The sequence below is a fragment of the Pseudorasbora parva genome, chromosome 7 (assembly GCF_024679245.1).
Source record: "Pseudorasbora parva isolate DD20220531a chromosome 7, ASM2467924v1, whole genome shotgun sequence".
Lineage (NCBI taxonomy): Eukaryota > Metazoa > Chordata > Actinopteri > Cypriniformes > Gobionidae > Pseudorasbora > Pseudorasbora parva.
The window spans coordinates 45,292,429-45,317,089 of NC_090178.1; the positions used below are offsets into that span (position 1 = coordinate 45,292,429).

General features: G+C 38.3%; 1 protein-coding gene across 1 annotated transcript in view; it reads left to right on the top strand.

Annotated features, from left to right (window-relative positions):
• Positions 1-135: 135 nt before the first annotated feature.
• tgfb2 (transforming growth factor, beta 2) overlaps positions 136-24,661 on the top strand; it is a 66,637-nt gene continuing 42,111 nt past the window's right edge. Inside the window, exon 1 of the mRNA XM_067449335.1 lies at positions 136-1,267. Within this exon, the coding sequence (XP_067305436.1) occupies positions 922-1,267 (346 nt within the window). The 5' untranslated portion in view covers positions 136-921. The remainder of the gene's footprint in view (positions 1,268-24,661) is intronic.

Below are 24,661 nucleotides of genomic sequence, written 5' to 3' on the forward strand. Positions count from 1 at the left end.
CAGTCTGGTTGTGCCAGAGCGAAAGTACCCAGTGGGCGTTAGGACCTGGCCGCAGTGCCGAAGCTAACGACACGCTGAGATATTTACACTCAAGTGCTCGGTAAACCCGCGCGCTGACGAATCTCCCGGACTCACCGTGATGACCAAAACCACGTGGTGAAGTCAGTCCTATATAAATCTCTCTCTCCAGCCGGCTGCCTTCAGATGTGCATGTGTGTGCTGGCACAGGGACCGTTGTTTTCCACCAGAAGGAACTGAGGAGTGCGTAAACTGAAAAGGAACTCGCTTTAACCTGCTTTTACGGTCATTTACCCCATCACTCGGTGCTCTTTTCTGTTCTGCGACTTTAGGACGCGTGAGACAGGTACAGCTTTATTTTCTTCAGCATCTGCTGGTGCCAAACGCGCAAACCTGTGCGACAGTGGAGAGGCGATGCGACTTGAGGAGTGAGAGGCTTTTCCTGGACCTCCACATCTTCTCATAGAGTGAGGGCGAGTGGGAGGCGTGATTGCGCGGTGGTTTAGAGAGAGTTCGCGGCGTTCTGATGCGGTGGAGGTGCGCGCAAAAAGCCCGCAGGCGACGCGTCTGTCATCAACAACTGCACCAACAGAGCTTTGAGAAGCAGAAACTTTTGATGGCCAAATCAATGGCTGTTTTAGTGGCCCGTGCTTTTGTGCACTTACCATGAAGTGATTTGGAATGAAGAGCTCAGTTTCTGTCCCGCAAATAACGGATCTGACAGACCATTTCATGTTGGCACCTCGGATGGATTTGCAGGTACAATAAAAAAAGAGAGAGAGAGAATAGTGCGCAAACGCGCAAATTTTGAAGTTGGATAAAGATATTTTATTGCAATGATTGAACTTCTGCGTGACTTAATTTATTAATTAGCATTAGCTGGTACAAAAACAAAAGCACAAAATGAACTTGTACGTCCTGAGTCTCCTTCTGACCTTGGATTTAGCCACAGTGGCCGTCAGTTTATCCACATGCAGCACTCTGGACATGGACCAGTTCAAAAAGAAACGGATCGAGGCCATCCGCGGTCAGATCCTCAGTAAACTCAAGCTGAGCAGTCCTCCTGATCTCTACCCCGAGCCCGAGGAGGTGTCCCGGGACATCATCGCCATCTATAACAGCACACGGGACCTGCTTCAGGAGAAAGCCAACGAGCGCGCGGCCACCTGCGAGAGACAGCGCAGCGAGGAGGAGTACTACGCCAAAGAAGTGCACAAGATAGACATGCAGCCCTTCTACCCTGCCGAGAGTGAGTGTTTCAAACCTGTTTCTGGGGTGGGCTGGGGAACTTGTAACCGAAAGTGTGTGAGTTCAAACCTCGACGTCACTGTGCATTGGGGGTGTTAGTCGAGTATAGTGTAAATAAGAATAAGATCCCTGCCGCCCCCACCCTCCCTCAGCCCAAATGAAAGAATGCAAATAGGAATACATGTAAACAGTGTTATTCATAACAATCATTGTTTGCGATACCCTCAAAGCATCTTTTTTTTAACAACAAGTAGGCTACCAACAACGCACAGGATGATTTAGTGTCTTTTTGATCTTATATGGAGTTGAAATGTAAGGAAATATGATATGTGTATGTAGAGAGCTTTCAAAATTGAAAATGGGCATTTACTCAGTTATCATTAAACATTGTGACTTGTGATTTCGGCTGTCACGGCACCCCAGATCTACAGGCCCCATAGCGGATAGTGGCTCCACTCTTTAAATCACTTTCGATAGAAGAACCAGCAAAAATGATTTCAGCTCCCGTGCTAAAAATGATCATTGTGCTGGTTATGCTCTGCAGGCCGTCCTCCTAATCTATAGATAACTCCTGTTTTGTGTAGCTCTGGTTTATGGTTTATCATCTTCATTATAATATTTGTATTGTAAATAGTGCTGTCAAATCAAATAAATAGTGAATAATTCAAAATAAAAGTTTGTGTTCACATAATATGTGTGTGTACTGTGTATAATTAATTTGTATATATAAATACACTGCATGTATATGCTGTATATATTTATATATTTATATAGTATATAAATATATATATACTGTGTATATATATATATATATATATATATATATATATATATATATATATATATATATATATATATATATATATATAAACAAATACATTTTTTAAAAATATATACATGCATGAGTGTGTATTTATACAACCTAATTATACACAGTACACACACATATTATGTAAACACAAACTTTTTTTTTTGGATGTGATTAATCACAATGAATCGATTTGAAAGCAATAATGGTAAAAAGTCCTGCTTAGTGATGAGTATAGCCTGGAGTTAGGGGTGGGCGATATAACTCAAATTTTATATCATAATATGAGTAAAAAATAAAACAATAAAATCACAAGAACAATGTATATCACTTCATGGTTATTTTTGTTTTAAATAAGGTTTTTATGAAATTTCATAATTGTTGCCACCATTTTCAATATCAATTTAACAAATCCTCAAGCTTACTGAAAGCAAATAAACTGATAAATAAAGAGCAAAGAAACAAATTACAAGTATATAGAAAAACAAACTACAATAGAACAAAGACAAATAAAATAAACCTGAAACACCTCAAGCTCTAGAAATACTACATTAAATATATAAAGTAATCAAATGTATAAAAAACACTGCATTTATTCTTATTAAGGTTGCAAAAGTGATTCAGTCGAGAGCAGCGTATTTCTTTTTTTTTTATTAGCATTATTAATAAAATCAGGTAAATTTGGGCACTGTCACTTTAAGAGCGGCTGCATGGATCCAATATACGTGTGTGTTTTCTCTCTCAACTGTTTAAATCCACTTAATACATAAATTACTGTGTTTACCGTCAAAGACATAGTCACTTTGACACATAAGTATGTTCATTTAAAGGGTTATTAGTTCACCCAAAAATGAAAATTCTGTCATTAATTACTTACCCTGATGCCGTTCGACACCCGTAAGACCTCCGTTCATCTTCACACACAGATGAAGATATTTTAGTTGAAATCCGATGGCTCAGAAAGGCCTTCACTGACACCAATGTCATTTCCTCTCTCAAGACCCATAAAGGCACTAAAGACGTCGTTACAAAGCCCATCTCACTACAGCGGCTCTACAATCATTTAATGAAGCGATGAGAATAGTTTTTGTGTTGAAAAAAATAAATAAAAATAAATACACTAAATAACTTATATAGTGTGGGGCGGTTTTCAAAACAAGGTTTTGAATGTTATGAATCTGTGTATTGATTCATGATTTGGATTGCCAAAGTCACATGATTTTTTGAAATCAGCTCATCACTATTTAAGCAGTTATTTCATTTATTTATTTATTTTTCGCACAAAACTATTCTCGTCGCTTCATAAAATGATTGTAGAGCCGCTGTAGTGAGATGGCCTTTGTAACGACGTCTTTAGTGCCTTTATGGGTCTTGAGAGAGGAAATGACATTTGTGTCAATGAAGGCCTTTCTGAGCCATCGGATTTCAATACTAATATCTTCATCTGTGTCTGAAGATGAACGGAGGTCTTACGGGTGTCGAACGACATTAGGGTAAGTAATTAATGACAGAATTTTCATTTTTGGGTGAACTAACCGTTTCAAGCCCAATTAGATGGCAAAAAGCACTCAGTTCAGTTTTTATGAGGCTTTGTGTATGCAAGCACATATAACAACATGTGTTGTTACTGCGCTTTAACGGTTTAAAATCACCTTTTAACCCGCATTTCCTAAACGCATGCAATGTCACGTGAGCATAACTGCAATAGAGACGATAGTCCAGAATCTCTAGGGGTTGACAAATGAACAGTTTCTGCCGATATATCGCTCACCCCTACCTGGAGTACTCTGTTATTGTTGTCTAATGTGAACCTCGTGTCAAATGTAAGGTGGGATTATTTTAATTTGCCATCCAAGAACTGATTCTTGACTACATTCTCATTAATAGTTTGTCATTTAGTTAACATATTAAAGGTTCGGCCCCTCTGGAGTAACCAGGCTCCTCTTTCAAGCACACCGTGGCAGTGTGTCACCCATTGGAGGGGTTTAAATCCACAGCCTTTCAGTTTCAGCAAAGATTTCACCGCTAAGCCACAGTCACCACATCACAGGCTGCAGCGTGGTCTCCCCTGATCAATATTTGTGCAGCTGTCTGCAGTGAGGACGTCAGCCCTCCTGCACCATCCTTACATCTCAAATTAGCTGGGCTGAGAAATCATTTGAAAGGATATTTCATGTTCTCATTTAGCAACCAGAATGTTATCTTCATTTCTTCCCCCCATTACACTCTCTCTCACACACACACACACACACATGCACAGCACGTTTGAATAATGCTTCTCAGTGTACCGAAATACGACCCCACTGTGTCTTGAAAGTCAGTCCTATATAAGCAAATCAATGCTTTTAAATGCCCTTATTGCACCATTAATTATGTAATCGCTTTGAGTTCCCAGATCAAATATGAGTATACAGCATAAAAAGCCAAATAAATGAGGGAATATTTTATGCCCAGAGGTATATTTCGCATTAAATGTTATTCTTGGCTCTGCCGTCTATATAAATACTCCATATATGAATAGAGATGGCACAGTGCCAGCCCCAGTCAGTTTACGGGATATAAATAATCCTGTGTCAACGATCAGAGAAACGCTGATTATTTTAGAATTGAACTTTGGCAATCTGCACTTTGGGATTGTGGGTTAGATCACTGTGGCTCTGCTCCAAAACCTGAGCTGCCTACGTAGTTAGCATCTGAAGGCATCATAGGCACGCTCCCTTGGATAAAGTATAATATGCATAACCTTCTCTAATCGAATTCAACAGTTTGAGCTGGGGTTTTTTAATACACCAAATGCATCGAATCCACTTTATTCATTCTGGAAGTGAACTTTTGCCTGTATGGTGATTAGATTCACTGTTTTGGACGTCTGCCTTGAACTTGAGCATGCGAGTACTGAATGGCTTGTCTGGTTTGTGATGTGAGTTGTCTGTGACAGGTTTAAAACAGTATCACATGTGTCCCTAATGGATATTGAAATCCCAGAGTGCTTTGCGACAAGCTCAAAGAAAGCTAAACAGAAATGTTGATTAGTATAACGGGGCTGACCTTTAATGTGCTCCCCAGTTCTCAATTGAGAATGAAAATTAAGAATGCACAAAAAAAAATTCTTAAAAAAGTCAGTATTATGAAAGATTTGCAGTAGCAATGCATATATTTTATTATGTGTTATGATTAACCCTCAGGTCTTTAGTGACCCGGGACGTTATTCAGGCCCTCGCCTCATTCTTATTTTTTAAAGTTAGAAATCAACCTTCTATTAAGTAATTAATATATATATATATATATATATATATATATATATATATATATATATATATATATATATATATATATATATATATTAATTCTTGTATATATAATTCCAAAAGGTGGCAGTGTCTGATGCACACCGATGAAGTGATGTTTCACTCATAGTTACCGCAGGCAGAAAAGAAAAGAAAGGAAAAGGAAGAATCGTTAGCAAAACTTGAAGCGCAATCAAATATTAGTGTCATTATTTTTTTTTTACATGGAGCACTATAATCGGTTTAAAAGTCAAATCCGAATGAAAATGCTCCATATAAACATCTCAATCGGAATAAAAATGCCCAAACTGAATGAAATTGTAATCGTTTTGAGAGAGGTGGGATAAACCTTTTCATGAACCGATCAAACGAAAAATTTCACCATGTAAACGCCCTGACCGGATTACTTTTAAGACGTGATACACCACTGAAGAGCACACACCGCGCTCATACACACCAGGCTATAATGCTGACAAGAGAGGAAAGTTCATTTTTCTGAGGGGGAATGTTAAACTTTTTATTAAGTTACATATAAGTTATGAATATAATGTTGGCATAATGACACAGACATAGCCTGGCTACACCCTCATCTTGACAGCGTTTGTCACTTTTTACTTCAACTGCGCCTGACAGAAGAATTTATTTTTCTGAGATGATTATTACACTTTACAACAAAGAAATAGCTTTTATAAAACTGTATAATCCTGGTGGTCATTGAGAGTTGCTATTGCATCCGTCAACGCATTCCAGCTGCTGGAGAGGACAGCGTCCACATTTCTGATGGAAGCGCGTCGCGTCTCAGGATCCCACGCCGGACCCGCACATTATATACGCGCAAGCTCAGTTCTGAATGACTTCTGACAGAAGAGCTGCACAGTGGGTGTATCTTGTAGCACAGGGTCAAATCAGTATATTCATCAGATCAAATCAGATTTGAGGGAAATAGAATATAAATTTAATATAAAATCTTGAAATGACGCTCGTGGCGTGGCAAAATTTTGAACAACTTCCTGAGTCGCTGCGGACAGGCACCGAATGCCGCCACCGGTGTGCTTACACTCATTGAAAACAATATGTTTGAATTTTAGAGACGTGGCACGTGCTGCGCTTCGCGGTCGGTGTGCAACTGCCTTGATGCAGCAGACAAACTTCATGTCACAAAATTATTGTGATTGAAAGTCAGCACATCTGAACTCCAGATCGGTTTAGATAACGTCTCATGTAAACAGTCCACTAAATCTTTCAATCCGAATGATTTTAATCGGAATGACAAAAAAGTGTGCAAGTAAAAATGGCTACTGTCTCTTGATGGTGGACCGATCTGGAGAAAAAGCTGTCATTGACCAAAATATTGATTTTGAACACGTTGGAAATGATAGTTTGGAGGTTATATCTGAGATGGCGAATCTTAGGCAGATGCTGAATGTACTGGGAAATGAGCTCTGACGAGGACAGTGATGATGGTATAAAACATCTGCTCAAACCAAACTCTTCCAAGCTCCAAAATGTAACAAACTACGGTTTATTCGACTGTAATTGCAAGCTACTCTAATATCAGGAGTCTTTTTACACTATTGCGACCGTTAGAAATCCATTCGTGTTATGCTTCATTACAAATACTGTATGGTGATTATCTCTAAGGGAGAGACCCAACTTAATAAATTATATTTAACTTTTAAATCGAACCATTTATCATGATAACAAATGGAAAAGTCAGCCAGCTTTGTATTATCATATTAATTATTGTGCCGTTTGCCCTGACAGCAGGGGCGATTTTTACCCCAAATACCAACGTTTTACATATTCATCAGTTTTTTTTTATTATTATTGAATTACCTTCTTAGCACAATCATTAACAATACCTTGGTCTCAAAAAATATGTCCAGTAGACTAATTGCATAGATTCATGTTTGCTACACGTTAAATATTAGCTAAAAGTAGCGTGGTATGATTGCATCAAGAATCAGCCAAATGTCCATGTGCATCGTAAAAACAACAGTTTTTGTGCAATCCAATCAAATGCGCCTTTTACCACAGTGTGAATTTAGCCCTGTTGTACCCTAAAAATACAATTCAAAGTATGTAAAAAGTACAAGTAATTGACAAAATATTTCAGTCTGATTAAAAAAAGGAACAAATGTACCACATATCTGTGTGCTATTAGTTTTATCTACAGTTTAACAACGTTAGATTAGCGACATGCTAACATCATCACGCTAACTTTACAGAAATCAATTGTGAGTCAAGCATCCTGTGCACTTCCTGTGAGGAGTGCTATTTGTAGTCACTGATTATGTAGAGCGTTCCAAATCGGTCAGTTGTGAGATTCCATTTCAGCCCAGAATCCTTAGAAGGCCTATGAAGACTGTGCAGATTCTGGAACTGAGCCAATGTGTGGCAAAGAAAAAAAGAGCAAATAGAACAGAAAGAAGAATATATAGGACATGGTTAACTTTTTCCTGGACTCGGAATGAAGTGTCTTGTGTCAGAATAATGTGTTGGCTAATAAACACATACGGGCTATCAGCCTTATTTGGTTGGGCGCCAGGAAGCGCTCGCAGGCAGCGCCGCAGGGCACAACGGCACTGGAAGCCACACAAATATGTGAGAGAGAAAGAGAGAGAGAGATAGAGTGGGGCTCATGCGGAGACAGAGCGCTGGCAGAGCCCACACAGCACTATTTAAACTAGAGAGCAGTGTGCATATACTCCGCACCGTGCCACATGCTCCATGGAAAATTCCACCCTGAGACCCACTGTTGCTGGGGTGTGGAGCTGGAGTCACTGGAGAGGTTCTCCCCTCTCCCCCACCTCCAGCCAATCTCATGTGCTCTTTAAAATAAAGGTTCTTCAGTGGCTCTTGGGTCCAGCAAAGAACGCTCTTCTGATCAAGAGTTGGCTGGATGTTTCTGTGGAGTTTAAAGGGGGACCTACGTTTTCAACGTTGCTGCTTTTTGAGCATGAATAATGCCTACAAAGCTCCAAAGCACAAAGTTCCTTCAACAGGACTTAATCTTTATATCAGTGTCACTGTTTCTGAATCACAATATTCCTCTTAAATAATTAATATGCAGAATAAAGGGGTGGGGCCTGGTTGAGTTAGTCATGCTGCGTTCCAGGCAGGTTTTTGAGCCGGTAAGTTACGGCTTCAAACCACGACTCACGACTTTGTAGCGTTTCAGGCAAAGTCACGCCAGACTGTCTGAGCGCGAGGAATGGCGGTAGCTAGATCTAAACAAAGCATGCCAGACCTTACGATGCTTATGCTCATTTACAATCATTTCTATTGCCAAAGGTGCTTACTCCTTGCTTATGTGAGGGAAACAGAGGGAAAAAATGGCGCATAAGGCAAGGGAAGCTGTTATATCTTTTATTTTACGTTATTTGTATATTTTGAAATGTATTTGGTATTTTGTATTCTTGCACTCAATGGACTGAAAACTAGCTAATGCTGCTGATAATGGATAACATTTGCTTATAAATAATGTTAGAGCAATACCTTATTTTAAAAAATGATGAAATAAAATTTTAATGAAGACTTTCATGAACACCGCATCCATAGGGGCGGCCATTGTTGTTTCGTGGGCTATGTGACGTCAAGGGTTTGACAGATGTTCCAGTGCACTTTCACGGGTAGAAGATCAGAAAAAACATGGCTTACGGGTTGCCTGGAATGTGGCATTGGTAGTGTGTTAAAACTGGTAGTTATGGTAAGGGGCGGGACATTTCCCAAACACGCTGGAAGCGCTTGACCAATCACAACACACTGTTCCAGCTGACCAATCAGAGCACATTGTGCTTTTCAGAAGGAGGGGCTTAATAGAGACAGGAACTAAACAGACCGTTACTGACAGACTGGGAAGAGAGGAGCTGCAACAATGGAGAATATGGGAGAATAATGTTTTTGAACATTCAAGCATGAAAATCAGTTCTCAAGACTTTGTAAAAAGCCATGATGTGGCCTCTTTAAAAAGATATTGTGGTGCATTATGTTTTCTTCAGAACAACATAAGCCTACTGCTATGGGGTTCTTTAAAGGTGCAGTGTGTGAATTGTGGTAGTGTTATAATGGTGAAATGGCTCATTCTAAGGTAATAAAAACGGTTCATTATGTAAGGTCTTTATACACCACTGAAAACATAGTTATGTATATTGTATTGCATTTCTGTCAATAGATCCTCATAAATGCTTCACACTGCACCTAAAAAGCAACAACAACAAAAAATGCTAAAAGGTTATTTATTTGCATTGATGAAGGAGAAGGACATTTCCATTCGACAAAAGGTTCTTCTATGTGGAAAATTGTTCTTTAGATCATTCAAATGTTTTTCACACTAAGATAAAAATGGTTCTTTAGGGAACCAAAAATGGTTATTCTATAGAATGTAATGCATACTAGGGTTATTTTAAAAAGAAGCGCAAGTTACACTACTGTTTAAAAGTTCAGTCGGTTAAACATTTTTAATGTTTTTGAAAGAAGTCTCTTCTGCTCATTAAGGCTGCATTTATCTGATCAAAGATATAGTAAAAAAAATAATAATAATACTGTTTTCTATGTGAATATATTGTAAAATGTAATTTATTCCTGTGATCAAAGCTGTATTTTCAGCATCGTTACTCCAGTCTTCAGTGTCACATGATCCTTCACAAATCATTCTAATATAATGAGTTACTGCTCAAGAAACATTTCTGATTATCAAAGTTGAAAACAGTTGTGCTACTTATAATAATTTCAGGATTATTTTATAAATAGAAAGTTCAAAAGTAAACAATGTAAAAAAAAATGTTTTAGCACTTTTGATCAATTTATTGCATTCTTGCTGAATGACAGTGTAATTATTATTATTACTTATTGGATTTTTTTCTAAATCAGTCTGACCTTTTGAACAGTAATGTAAGTTCTTGCATTGATGGAGTTCTTGGAGTGTAAAACGGTTCTCAAATGAAACCCGACTCTAAAACCCTTTTTTTTCTATTTGGAATCTTTATTTTTAACAGTATTATCCACCAAAAAAGCAAACATTTCTAGTTTACTGCTTTATTATTAGCAAGAACGTTGCTCATACATCATTCACACAGTGACGTTTCCAACAGTAAACACACACACACAACACCAGTTATTTACAGCCACTCTCGTGATACATGGATTATTCTGCCTCGTTATTTAAGAAACAAACCAACTCGTTCAAATACCGTCCGTCCTGCAGGAACGTGCATTAAATCTAATGTCCCATACAGCTCAACAGGTCCGTATGTTTTCACTGTGGTATTAAATGTCCATGCATGCATAAATGCTAACATACCGTGGCCCCACCGGTCTGTTTTTAAACGCAGGTCTCTTGGAGCCCAGTACAGAGCTCCCTTGTGACTGTACGTACAGGAACACAAGGCCGCCTCTGTGCAGCGGGACCAGGCTCTAGGAAATGGTTTATGTTGCAGCCGTTTTATGACTTTGTGTGGTTTATGCTGTTCAAGAGTATATGACTTAGTATATATGTGCTTTGAGTGCTTGCTAAAGTATGCTCTCTGTTTGCGCTGGATATCAGCACCATATTTTTTGCCACTAACACACCTAACCTGTTAAAAAAAATGACAGTGAGTCATTGAGCAAAAACAGCTGGACGTGTCTGTTAAACTTCTTAGCATTATCTCTTCCGAGCAACTAAAATAACACTTGTGATTACACTGTTAAACCAACGTTCATGCAATTAATAACTAGCCAAACAAAAGCAATATCTTAGCATGAACCCAGCTAACGGGGAACATTCCCAGAAAGTTATAGCAATATTCTCTCACAGTTATGAACGAAGGTTCTTCCAGTAATGTCAACAGAACATTTGTTCAAAGTTATCTGCTATTGTCAAAACATCAGCACAAAATTGTTATTCATGGAACTTTTTTTTATTCAAACAACGTTTAAATTAGATGTTCATCTAACATTTAACACATTACACTATATTTTGATAGTCCACTTTAGACAATCTACTAACTATAAGTAACTACATCAGCTGATTCTCATTAACTCGTTCCCTGCCAGTGTTAAAAAAAGAAGCCAGTCAGCGCCAAAGATTTTGATCATTTTTACAAAAATTGAATGAATCACATTTTGAAAATCACATTTTGTCAAAGACTACATCTGGATCGGATTCAGAAAGATGATCAAAACCAAAGTGCCTTTAACACAAGTCATTTCTATGTGGCCATCTTTGAAACATCTTTTGACCATGTAAGTGCAGCTCCTGTCTCTTTGAATGGGGAAACATCAAATTCTCAAAAACTGTTCGCCAAGCTCAAGTCACCAGTGAAATCTGACAGCAGTTATCTCATAAATTGACTCTGAAAACAAGTTTTTTTCTCTCTCATTCGAAGTCTCATGTTTCTAAACATTCAAATCATGACAACAAATTTTCTCAGCCCGGTCAAAGCTAATGCACGACTCGTCCTAAGTGCGCGTCTCAGAACACTGCGTGTTTTCATAGGAACCGGAGCTTCTAACGGCAGCAGCAGTGATGTGATGACTTTACTAATCAATGATTGGCTCTTTCATTTAAAAGGCGGGGCTTATTCGGAGTGCACCATCTTCCTATATATAAAGTCTTTGTCAAAACACGGATGGAGCAGATCGAGTTCATCAACACCCCAAAGCTTCACAGTCCTATAGCTCGTCCTGGGTCGACATTTTACTCAGTAACATTATGCAGTTTTGATTTACATGCTGTTTGATGATTCCATTATTTTACATATGAATCTGCTTACATATGCTATTGCTTGTTTCTGCTTCTTCTTTGCTTGTGTTTTTATCTGAAGATTTTGTACACTTTCAGAAGATATATAATAGCGCCCCCTACCGATTAACATGAAAACCTGGAAAATTCCGTCAGTGACAGGGAAGCGTTTTCTCACAAATAACAGAAAACTTTGTTTTTGGTTGGGAAAGAGACGCAAAACGCAACTACATGTCAAATTACTCATTAGAATATTAGTAGACTGTAGTAGAATGATAACTATATTAGTGCCCACACCAACAGAGGATATTGTTCTGTTTATCGTTAGCGCACACTGCAGTTCTGCAGGTTTTAAAACAGGATTGAATCTGATTGGCTGTCAAAGTTTTTATCATTCATCATTTGAAAAAAAAAAACTTATTCTGAAAGTGATTTCAGTGATATTGTTCCTTTGTGCTGTAATTGTTATAGTTGAGGTGTGGACTATGCTATTAGTTTATATTTATTAGAATATTGTTATTGTTGCAGTTATCATTGGCGTGAATGGGCATTTAGATAACTTTGCAAAGTTAATGTCTAGTGGGGAGCATCAAAATAAAGCAGATATTAGCAGATAATAAGCAGACAGTCTACTAATACTCTAATGACTGCTAGTTGACATGCAGATGCAAAGTTACTATAGTTAAGTGCTAAAGGCAAAGTACTATAGGCCTATAGTTAGTAGAATGGAGTAAAGTGGACTATCGAAATTACCAATATCGTGTTACCAATGGGTTTTGAAGTGTTTTACAGTACACGTTACTTTTGAATGTTCTCTGAACATTCAGCAACATTTCCATAATGTTTTCAATGTTAAAATGCAATATTCCTTTAAAGGTAGGGTATGTGTTATTTCAAAATTGTTTTAGAAAACGGACTCGGGCCGAGTGGAATAACAAACTTGAAGCCAATCAGCAGGTAAGGGGCGTGTCTATGGTGAGACGAGAGGCTCAGTGCGCGTCATTATTCAAAACACGAGTCACACAGGACGGACATTAGCCAAGAAAGAACTAATATATGCTGCTTTTGCTTGAATATGCTCGTGTGTCACGTTCGCTTGTTTGCGATCGTATTATCGCTCACTTCAGCGATGATTAAGACCCGTTCATTTCCACACCGTATGGAGCATCTAAAACCCCCTCAGTGTTTCAAGGTTTCAAGCGTCAGCTCACAAAATGTGTCCGACAGGTAAGATACTATATTCCTATATATGTTTGTTTCCTCTTTTTATCTATATAACCCATCCGGTCATAATTGTAATATGCCGTTAGCTGGGCTATCGAGCTTGTATACTAACGTTATCAAGTTGTTAATGAGAACGGTTTGTGTTTTGTGATCGCTATAACTGTAATATGTTTGTTAGCTGGACTGCCGGCTTGTGTTCTATCGATTTGTTCATGAGAACGGTTTGTGTTTTTGGGATGAAGCGGTGACTTTTTCATTGAATTTTCAACCTGGATTAGTTACACACAGATTCTGCCATAGTCGTTGTCTGGGTTACATAAGTGTGGGGCGGAGCTATCAAAATACGACCGAGACCCTTTTTGGGGGTAGGGGCGTGTTTGTTTTGATGATTTGAAATATCAACAACGGTTACCAGAAAGCACTTACCCCACCTTTAACATTCGCACAGCCAAAAAAACAAAAAAAAAAAAAAATTAAAATGCTGGAACTTTTAAATGCTCAAAAATAACATTTTGGAATCTTAATGGGAACTTTGGCAAAACATTTTTAGAGAATAGTTTTGTTAGCTGGGGATATCATTCATGCTCCCCATTATTTGTAATAGCTTAAATCTACATTTTCCTAAAACAAATTAGATAAATTGAGCTTTGCAGTTTTACATTGACTGGATCATTGCTTTAGTTTGAACTCAGCATTTGGCATTGCAGAAATGAAATATTTTGAACTCTTACACTATTTTAATGCTTGTTCAGCACAGTAATTGTAGAGAAAACCTTTCCACTTTTCATATAGACAGATTAATATGATTTATTATAGAACATTAATCATTACAGGAGTTTGTACAAATGCTTGATTTGTGTTTATTTAATCACCTTCCGGACAAAAATGCAGCCTTACATGAGTGAATGTACTGAACTATAGCAGGATACCTGTAACGGTGTAGTTCACTGAGTAAATATACGTTGTCTCCTGTACATTACACATACTAACATAAACCTAAATGTTCCTCAAAATGAAGAATTGCTGCAGTCAGTGCCAGACGGCTGTGGGTAAAATCACTGAGAAAGCCAAAGGATCCAGATCATACGCTCATTTCCACTAATATATCATTAACAAGTATTATGCTCAACATATCAGTCGTTTTTGTATAACCAATGAAGGAATGTTTGTGAAATCGCTTTATGAGAATGTACATTAAGTAATGATTTGTTGAGAGTTATATAATGTACTAATGTACTTTGATGAAGTTATTATGAAGTGTTACCCAATCCTCTGCGACAGTGAGGTTTTGTCTCTAAGCAAACATGCAGCCATGAAAAGGTTTGCAAACACCCTAAATTTAAACCCGCATTGAAACAGTATTGCTTTTGTTGCTATTTTTGCTCGTCTGAGGTCAGCCGTTTTGTTAGTTTAAGAGCAAAATAATTTGTGCCTTTTAACACAGTTGTAGACAGGAGTTGCTCTTTTATCTCTGAGAAAATTACAGGGTGTACAAACTAATTTGTTGCATATGGCAAACAGAGCTGAGCTAATTTTACCCAAATAATGAAAATATTCCATATCTGTCCTGCTGTATAAACATGTTAATAATAAATTAATCATAGACAGATGAGAAAGTAAATAGTAGCTAAAAGATCTTATCTTTTGAAATGTTTGTAACATCATTGTTCTTTAAAATAAAAAACACTTGCTTTTTGATCAATCGCAGTGAGATTCAGTCCAAAATACAGGGTCCTCTGTGCGTATGCAGTAATGCTTGTTTAGAAAGTTGAAGTTCTCCTTTAGTGTGTTTGGAGTGCATGGGTGTAAGAAGTGTGTCAGCATTTGTGTATGTTCCAGAAGAGGCCGGTGCGTGTGCATGACGGATTATGTTTAGTGACTCTGAGAGATCTCCCAGCGCCTCTCCCTCTGTAAATAAACACAGGCGTGCGGACAGGCCATCCCAAAAACAACCCAACACACCAGAGCGTGTGGGCCAAGGGCGGGCGCTTGAACCTCCACTGCGCTGCCTGTCACAGCCACTCATGTCAGCACTTCTGGGGCCTGCGTGGCTGTTTTCCCAGCTGATTTGAGTGATACTGATGGATGCAAAAGGATTTTGAGCTCAAGAAACCCGTTGGGAGAAAGCGTGCTTGACATCGTACAGCCAGCCAATCAGGGCATGGGCTACACTTTATTTTGACGCTCCACTTAATTCCCAGTACACATTGTACGATTTTGGGCTGTCCCAGAGGAAAGATGACCAATCGTGACCATTTCTGTGGTCATGGTCCTATGTTGTACAGTGAGAGAGGTTTAAAGGTGGTTGTTATTGCGGTCTTGCGACCAAAGATAGCATGCGATAATTTTCTGACAGTGCCAGAAATTTTGCATGATCATTTCACCATGTGTTTTCTGCTACCTACGTCGTCTACTGACTAGCAAATAAATATGCAACATGAAATGGTATATTGATCAATGCGACATGGCGCTAAACCTTAAAACGACTCACCTCAAGCTTCATTTGAGGAATTGGCATGCCAAGCTGGCCTCTTATCCTTAGTCGTGACCACATCCATATTCTCCTTTTTGTGCCACCTTGTATTTATATACAAAACCTTCATTTTGAGTTGATTCACTTGAACTATGGAACTTTGGCAGCTGTGTGAACGCATGTCTGCCCAGTGACAAAATGAGAAACAGGCACCTGACCCAGAGATGGTGGGTTCGAGTTCCATGTGGGACAACTTTATAAAATTGTCTGTAATGTTAAGTCATTTCAATTCCCTTATTAAACGGAGACGCGTTGTACTAATCTTCCTTACTCTTGGATTAGAAATAAGTCTGTTTTTGTTTCTGTGTTGGTTCTCATATGAAGTTATGTTCATTTTGTGCTTCTGAACCTCAGTTTTTTTATGTTTGTTCTATTTCTGCTGTTTTTGCTCTTCTGGCTCTGCGCTGCTGTTGCTGCTGCTTCAGGGGCTTGGCCCCATATCACTGCTTGCAGCTATATTTATTAAGTTGACATGTATTTACAAAGTTTCTTATAGTTAGTAGAATGTCTAAAGGGGACAGTCAAGAGAAAGTGTCACCAGGGGAAGTTGACCAAGTCCACCAGCTTTGATTCCAATCCCTCAAATGTATATTGCACACACAAATGGAAAGCACTTTATCATACTGGCAAGCTCTAATCTGTCTAATTTAGGAGTTTAGGTAATTTCCAAGAGAAAAATGTTTTTAATCGCTCTGCCTGGAAACAGTTGCTTACAAGGTAACAAGTTCATACAATGAGTTTTGTCTTAGTAGCAAGTAAACTAGATAATCAAAAGATGTGCATATTCCGCTATGCGTTCTGAGTTATGTCAACGAAATAATACTTTATTATCTTTTAGACAGGCAGACGTTTCTGAGTTTTCTGACCCATTATTTCAATATTTCTGAAAAAAGTATTGCATGCTCAACAAGGCTGCATTTGTTAGAACAAAATACAGTCAAATGTAATATTGTTTTCTGTTTTAATGTGTCAACTTATCCTTCAGAAATCATTCTAATGCTGATTTGCTGCTAAAGAAACATTTCTGATTATTATCAATGTTGAAAAAATTTGCTGCTTCATATTTTTGTTGTAGGTGTGATACATTTTTTAGGATTCTTTGATGGACAGAAGGAATCTATTTGAAATAGAAATATTTTGCATCATTATAAATGTCTTTACTGTTACATTTGATCAATTTAATGCCTCCGTACTGACCCCAGACTCTTGAATGTCAGTGTATTTTTTCTCGGCAAGGCAATCTATTTCTATAGTCTGCATGTAAATGCACCCCTAAATTGAAACTTCGGCTGGTTCTTTTCTTGTCTGTGTGGGCGGTTCTTTAGTAGAATGAGCTGCGATGTGGACCAGACATTTGCAATTCAGTCAAAGTTGGTCTGGCTGAGTGGGATTATGCACCCGCTATTTATTTATGAACGTCTACTTTTGCACATTTTTTTGGGTTCCCCTCAAATGTGAGTATGAGCTGTTGATATTATGAAAGCTTGGGGAGAAAACGAGTTGGACCCGAGCATTAGGAGTAGACTGAGTGCAGATTTACTGCCTGTGTGTTTATACAGAACATCCTGATCACAAAACCCTCCGTTTCCTCATCGCTGCCTTCAGAGATTTGGTTTTGGTCCACCAAACATCTCTCGGTGAGATTCTCGAGTGGGGTTATTGTCGAAAAAGGGGGACTCGGTACTTACGCAAGACCTGGACCCTCTTCTGCTTCTACTAGGGAGTTAGCGACAGCCAAGCTGCATTGCGTAACAGGGAAAGAGTGAAAGGGAGTGAGAAAGAGTTTGAGTAAAGGAGGAGAGAGAGAGAGAGAGAGAGAGAGAGAGAGAGAGAGAGAGAGAGAGAGAGAGAGAGAGAGAGAGAGAGATTGTGAAAGAATAACAAAATCTCTTCCAACGCTTTTATACTGTTTACAGGCAGAGTGCAGGTCTCATGTAATACAATACTTTAACACGAGCTCAGCACAGTGTGGGAATGAAATCTGGGGCCCTTCTACGTATCCGGGGCCTCTAAAGAAGCGAGAAAGCAAGATTGAGATGCTCTGGGAGGTTAGGAAGGAGAGGATGGACTGATGGCTGCAGGAACAGAGTTACTTTCCATGCATACTGAGTTACGAATCTTTTTTTGTCTGTTTTTTTTTTTTTTTTGGTACACTGAGATTTAGTGGTGGTAACAAAAATTCTGATTTACGTGGAAAAGTTTGCAACTTGTATATTATCAGTAATATTTCAAGATGAACTGGACTGGACTGAAGCACCTTAAGTTTACTTGATTATCCATACATCATTTTTTTTTTAATGATGTTAAAATGTGAGTATCAAAAATGATCCAGAAAGGTTTATTTGTTCATCTTTCAGTCATCATTGTATTGCGTTGATTTATATGTTTTGCCTCCACAATGAAAACTACAGAGTTTTAATCGTGAAACTAACAACCTTACTAAGACATATTATTGGAAGTCATAATTATAAGCATTTTATGTCAGTAGTTTGTTGCAATTATGATCTCATTGATTTAGATCTTTAGATCACTTTTTGTGCAACATCTGCACAAGGTGCATATTTTTGCTCAGTTTGAACCTTTTTAAAATAATGAGCTTTTTTATAATGAGCTGAAGTAGGAACTCCATATTCTTACTATATCATACTATATCAGTCATAAATGCCTGATATATCAAATATGATCCTCAACAAATAGCAGATTTTTTTTTTCTTCGCCTTAAGGTTCAATCAACTAATCGATTTATTGGCAAATGTTCTAAGGTGTGAAGTTATTTTCAGGGAAACACACGGCTAAAGTAGTTCCAGGCAAGCCAGGTCAGTTCCATGACACTGACCAAGCAAATAAATATAGTAAACAATAGGGTGAAAATTACTAAATATTTCTATGTTTTGTCATATACAGAAGGCGCATACTTTCTTTCTCCCACTCAAATGCTCACAAATAAAGTACAGACACACCCTCGCACAGACGCTCTGACCATTTGAAAAATAGTTACTTAAAAGCTACATAACATTTCTCACTAGCGAGGTAATAACGGTGCTGTTCTTGAAACAGATATACTTACAGTTTTGCTATTAGTAGAGACACTGCTGCTGAACACTGTTGAGAGACGCAGACTCACCCGTGATTAACCTCTCTCTCACTCTCTCTCTGTCTCTAATAACTGCATTAGGCCCCGGTCACACAGAACACGTTTTTGCAGTTTTTGAGTAGAATTATGTTGGCAGTCAGCGTTATGCGCGCTGCTTATGAGCCCCGGGCTACTTGCACTCTGCCTGTAACGGAAAAGCGCCCGACGTCATCGTTTTTTTTTTTTAATTGTCCAACCGAATGAATCTTCCGTTGTGGTGACTATTATGTTGATTAGACTGGCAGGACATCTGATTCGGGTTTTTTTGTAGCAACATAAAAAAAACTGCCTCAAACCTGAAAAACGCATTCTGTCTGATCGGGCCTTAGTCTGCTATCAGTGCTATCAGCTCTAAAATAGCTTTTTGGAAGTGGCGACAGAGGCTTGGGATTTAATGCGTAAGTAATAAGTCCTGTACACAAGAACATTTTGGGGACAAAAACCTAAAAAATGTCTTGAAATACATAATTTGAACAATATTGGTTTAAGTGTGATAACTAGTATAAGTGAAATAATTGACTTCAGGCCAATGAATTAATAAAACATAATGCACACCTAAGGGGGAAATGCGTGTTGTGGCTATTGCGTGCATATATAATAAAAACGTTGTCTATTTCTCTCAAAGTTTGTATCTTTAGGGTTACAACAGTTGTCAATGGGGCAGTAGTAGTACTACTACCCTTAGGACTACCCTACCTTAAATGTTCATAATAGTACCTTGAGGGTGCATATTACTACTCTAAATGTATTGCCTCAGAGACAAGCTGTTTTACCCTTAAAGGTACAATTTGTGTACATTTCTGAGAGTTCAGCTTGAATATTGGCAATCACACCTTAGTTTTGCTGCCGCAGCTTTTGCATGGCAAGAACTAATCACATTTTCTTGAGAAAAAAAATGCTTTAATTTCATTTTTTTTTATTTTTTTTATTGCGGATTCAAGTTAAAGTGGCAATATATATTCTTCCAGCTCTCTGTCTATCATTTTTCTCTCTGTGTGTGTTTTGGACGGTTGTTCAGAAGGAGTCCTGCGAGGACTAAGCAGCCTTCATGGAAGGGCCTTCAAAAGTATGGGGTATTTTTAGTTCCCAGGGATTATGAACAGAGTTGTTTTCAATTTACTATTGGCAGGTGAGCTTCAGGGCGGAGGGAAGAACTCTTCCATCTCACATTCCCTCTCTTTATTTCTCTCTCTGTTTTCCCTCTCAGTCACTTTTCTCCCTCCCACTCTTTCTCAGTCTTTCATTTCTTTCCCAGCATTCTCTTCTCTTCCCACTCCCACTCCTCTGCCCTCGCTGCTTAATCTGGCTTCCGTTCGGCCTCTCAAGGCTTCGGCTCTCAGCAGCAGTTTCTTGGAAGCTACTTTGGCTGCTTCCACACAGTGTTCGAGATCGGAAAAACAGTGTTTACTAACAGGTGCAAGTCGTGCGACTCTCCAAATGTCCTGTACAAACAACAGCAGACAGGAAGAGAAAAATGTCTGCTTGATCAGGTCACCAAAGTCAATTTCCAAGTTGAGTCGTTTTTGATTTGTGGAATGCAGGTAACCACACTAAAAGTCTTGGCTTTTTATTGCATTTAATGTTTATCTCTAAAAAGCAGCTCCCAATGCTTTCATCCCCTGCAGCCAAATATCTGGCTTGTTTTTTTTCTCTCTTTCTCTTCTGCACAAGCACTTAACAGGAGTTTTGTCTAGCTTTATGACTGCAAAGTACCACTATATTGTTCCAGTTTTCACTATATTATGCCAGAGAATTGCTTATTGACACATTTATGTCAAAGACGTAACAGAAAACTAGCACATATCAACCAAACCCTGCAAATGCATAGTAGATGCTTTGGTTATAGTATAGTGAACAGAATTGTAAACTAAAAAGCATCGACAATTTAAGTTCCCTTTCAGTCAGTACACTCCGAGTTACGTCAGTACTGACGAAATGAGCGAAACCCCCATTTCATCAGTACTGACGTAACGTCTCCGTTCCCTTCCTTCAGGGAACGAGGGTTACATACGTAACCGAGACGTTACTCACTATTTCACGAGTTTGTTTACCCATATACTCCTTAGCTGATAAAATTTAAACATATTTGGCTTGCTGTCCGCGGTGAAGGGGCTCGAGGGAGCTGCTTCAACTCGAGCTTGGATTTACCCCCCCAAGGGACTACTAGTGCTAGGAAGAAGAGAAAGGTAAACAAGAATGTAGGTAGGTGGAGTTGGGGAGGTGGAGGGAGCAGGAGGAGTTGGGGAGGTAGGTAGGTGGAGTTGGGGAGGTGGCGGGAGCAAAACGACTGATGCCTGAAAGAGGTAGGAGGCTGCTTATATGCTTATCGGTTGATTGAAAGATTAGATGGGTTCACGCCTCTCGAACTTACGTTTGTGTACGTTGCTAATTGAAAGATGGGTTCACTCCTCCTGAAATTATGTTGTGAACTTCACTTAAGTAGCTAAACTACGGTTAAGTAGTTAGTTTTACTATAAGCTACTAATACAAAGCAGCTAACATTATTTAGGTTATGTGTGGAGGTGGGCAATATCAAAGCTATATGAAGGGGTAATGTATTTTTTTATAATGAACAAATGACATAATTTTGTTGTTTTTTCTCCAATCTGACCATTTGGACAGATCAAGTTACTCTAAATAAATGCCAGTTTTAGAAAACTAGAAGAAAACATTTCATACACACATTGTTCGAAGGTTTGGGGTCAGAAAAATCTTTTTTTCAGAAAAGTCTCTTCTGCTCACCAATGCTGCGTCATATAATAAAGAAAATTGTAAAGTTTAAAATAACTGTTTTGTATGTGAATGTATTGTAAAATGTCAGGATTATTTGATGAAAGTTCAAAAGAACAGTATTTATTTGAAACAGAATTTTTTTCGAACAGAAAGGTTCTTATTGTCTTTTTTCATCTGTGCTGAATAATACTGCAAATATTTGAACAGTAATGTGTGTATATATGTTATATGGTATAAGGTTGTCTCAAAGTTATGAACAAATGTTCATCCAGTAACAAAATAATAGCACCAAAAAAAAAAAAAAAAAAAAAAAAACATTATTTATACATCACATATAACAAACACTCAGTTTGGCAACCCAGTGCTAGGTAAATATTGGACAGAACACATGCTGGGTTAAAGTGTCAGCACTGACCAAAAGCTGGGTTCATTTTACCTCATATGGTTATTATTATTAATTTTATAAATGGAAATTAGTATATTTCTTAAAAAATGCTGGGTTGTTTCAGCCCATATTTGAGTCAAATATGGACAAATCCAACTGTTGGTTTACATTTTTTTTATTTGGTTGTTGAACCCAATGTTTGGTTTTGTCCATATTTGACTCAAACAGTTTTTGTCTGTACAGTAGGCAAATTACACAAGTAAAATAACCTCAAGACGACTGATGGTTTTATCAAGTTTGTCAAATCAGCAGTGAGTTACTATAACCCAGCAGGCTGGGTCATGAGGAGCTGCATCATTTCCTCTATTAGTGAACGTTATCCAGCAGTGGGTTACACAAACCTACCCAACACTATGCAAATAACCGAATAAAATGACCCAACAGGCTGAATCCAGCAGATTAAAAAAATGACCAAGCAAAAAAGTGGAAGTTTTGAACACCCAGAGAACCTTCTGAAATAAGGTTTTCATAATGAATGGGAATGTTCTTAGGGCATATTTTTGTTAACTGGGGATGTAGCATTTTAACATGCTTTGCTTCACTGAATGGAAAAAAAACTAGCTCATAACTGGAAAGGCAACAATGTCTTAAAAACAGTTTAGCTATTGTCATGTTATCGAACTTGTTTTTCTAGCTAGTATTAGAGTCACCAATATCTTGGTTACTCCCGAGCAGCAGCTCCGGTGTGAGGTTCACCTCGCTGCGCTCTCTCTCTTACCCTCACAGGACAGGACAGGACGAGAGCAGCGCGTCCTGCCGAGGGAACGGGGGAATCCGAGAGCATGTCTTACAGAAGTGAGAAATGCTCAAAAGTAGGTCAAATGCTTTCCCTCCGCTCTCCTTCCCAGAGTTTTAGCAAAGTGCTACCAGTATTTGATCTCAGTTTCCATTTTCAAATGGTAAAAGTGACTCGGAGGTTGCAAACGGTTGCATCCGGCAATTTCGCGAACTCATAAATCAGGATCAAGTCTTTTGAATGTGAACAAACGTTTGAATATTTTCTTCATAATTCACTGCTTGTAAAAACTGAGAAAACGAATATATCCCCATAAATAAGGCCCTTAATGTCATAGTTTTATTAAAGCCACATGTCTTGCCATAGGTCTCCACGGTAACTAAAACTTATACCTTAGAAAATAATATAAACACTATTTTGTGTGTTAAACATCAGTAAGCATCTGTGTTTGTTTTGTAATGCTCAAAAAGGCATTTTGTGTTGGAAAGCTCTTCTTCTGCTCGCTCAGTTCTTTAAAGGAATAGTTCACTCTTTAAAAAATGGTATAGTCCACTTTAGGCATTCTATATGAGTAACTTTGCATGTTTATGTCAACTTATTTTACCAATACTAATGAGAGTTAGCTGACGTGTAGTTGCAAAGTTACTTCACTCTAAAAATGGCTGGGTTAAAACAACCCAAATGGAAACCCAGCGCTGGGTAAATATTGGACAGAACACATGCTGGGTTAAATTAACCTAGTGGCATTTTAACCCAGCAGGCTGGGCTGTAAAGAAAACCCAAAATGTAGTCAATTTGTTACCATTAATGGATTTGCTACTCTGGGTTATTCTTGCTGGGTTGTTCTTAAAAAAATCTCCTGTGCATTAGCCTACTGTAAAACTAGACAATCATGAAAGAACAAATGAAGAATGCATGTTTAGACTGTTAAAACAATCCTTTTTATTGCTTGACAAATGGTACAACACACAAATGTGTTAAAATTGGCAACAATGACAACTACAAACCTAACTGTCAATTTATTCACGTTTAAATCAAACTTTTATTTTGACGGGCTGCCTTGACTTTTGAGTCTCTGTGTTCATGATATGACGCGCACCCCCGTCATTCACACAGAGAGACGCAAAACATGGAAGAGTAATATTTAAATAGTATTTAATATACACAGACACTCGTATTAGGGCTGGTCGATTCCCAAATTTTTGGAATCGATTTCCAGCCCTAACTCGTATTCGGCTACAGTCTGGAGCCCTGCATGACGCGACTGAACGCAGCTGCGGGACTGAATATAGTCTACTTGTGAGTCGACACTATACAGATATTATCGTCACATTTTTACCATTTCAGTATGTACTTGGTAAGTTACCGAAGTATCGGTACTTGTGACATCCCTACATACAACCATGTTTAATTTTTGTAAGGGGATCATGGTTCTTTGTAATCACAAACTGTATTAATCTATCGTCTCACATGCCTACCTAAACTAACTCGAGTCAGTAACGTACATTGCATCAGATTCTGAGGTAAAGCTTTTGTTGTCTTAACGTCATGTAAGCTTAAGAATTGTTGCCGCGAAGAAGAAAAACTATAATTATGCTAATTAAAATTATTATTATTAATGAAAATTATGAACTTATCTTAAAACATCTGCAACCAGTGGCTTTGCCTTTTGCATTGTCCTTTCAAAATGACAGTTTGGGAGCGAATTTAAACGAATCAAGGCGGGAAGCACGTGAAACAACCAAGCGCTGGGTAGAATCAACCAAGCATTG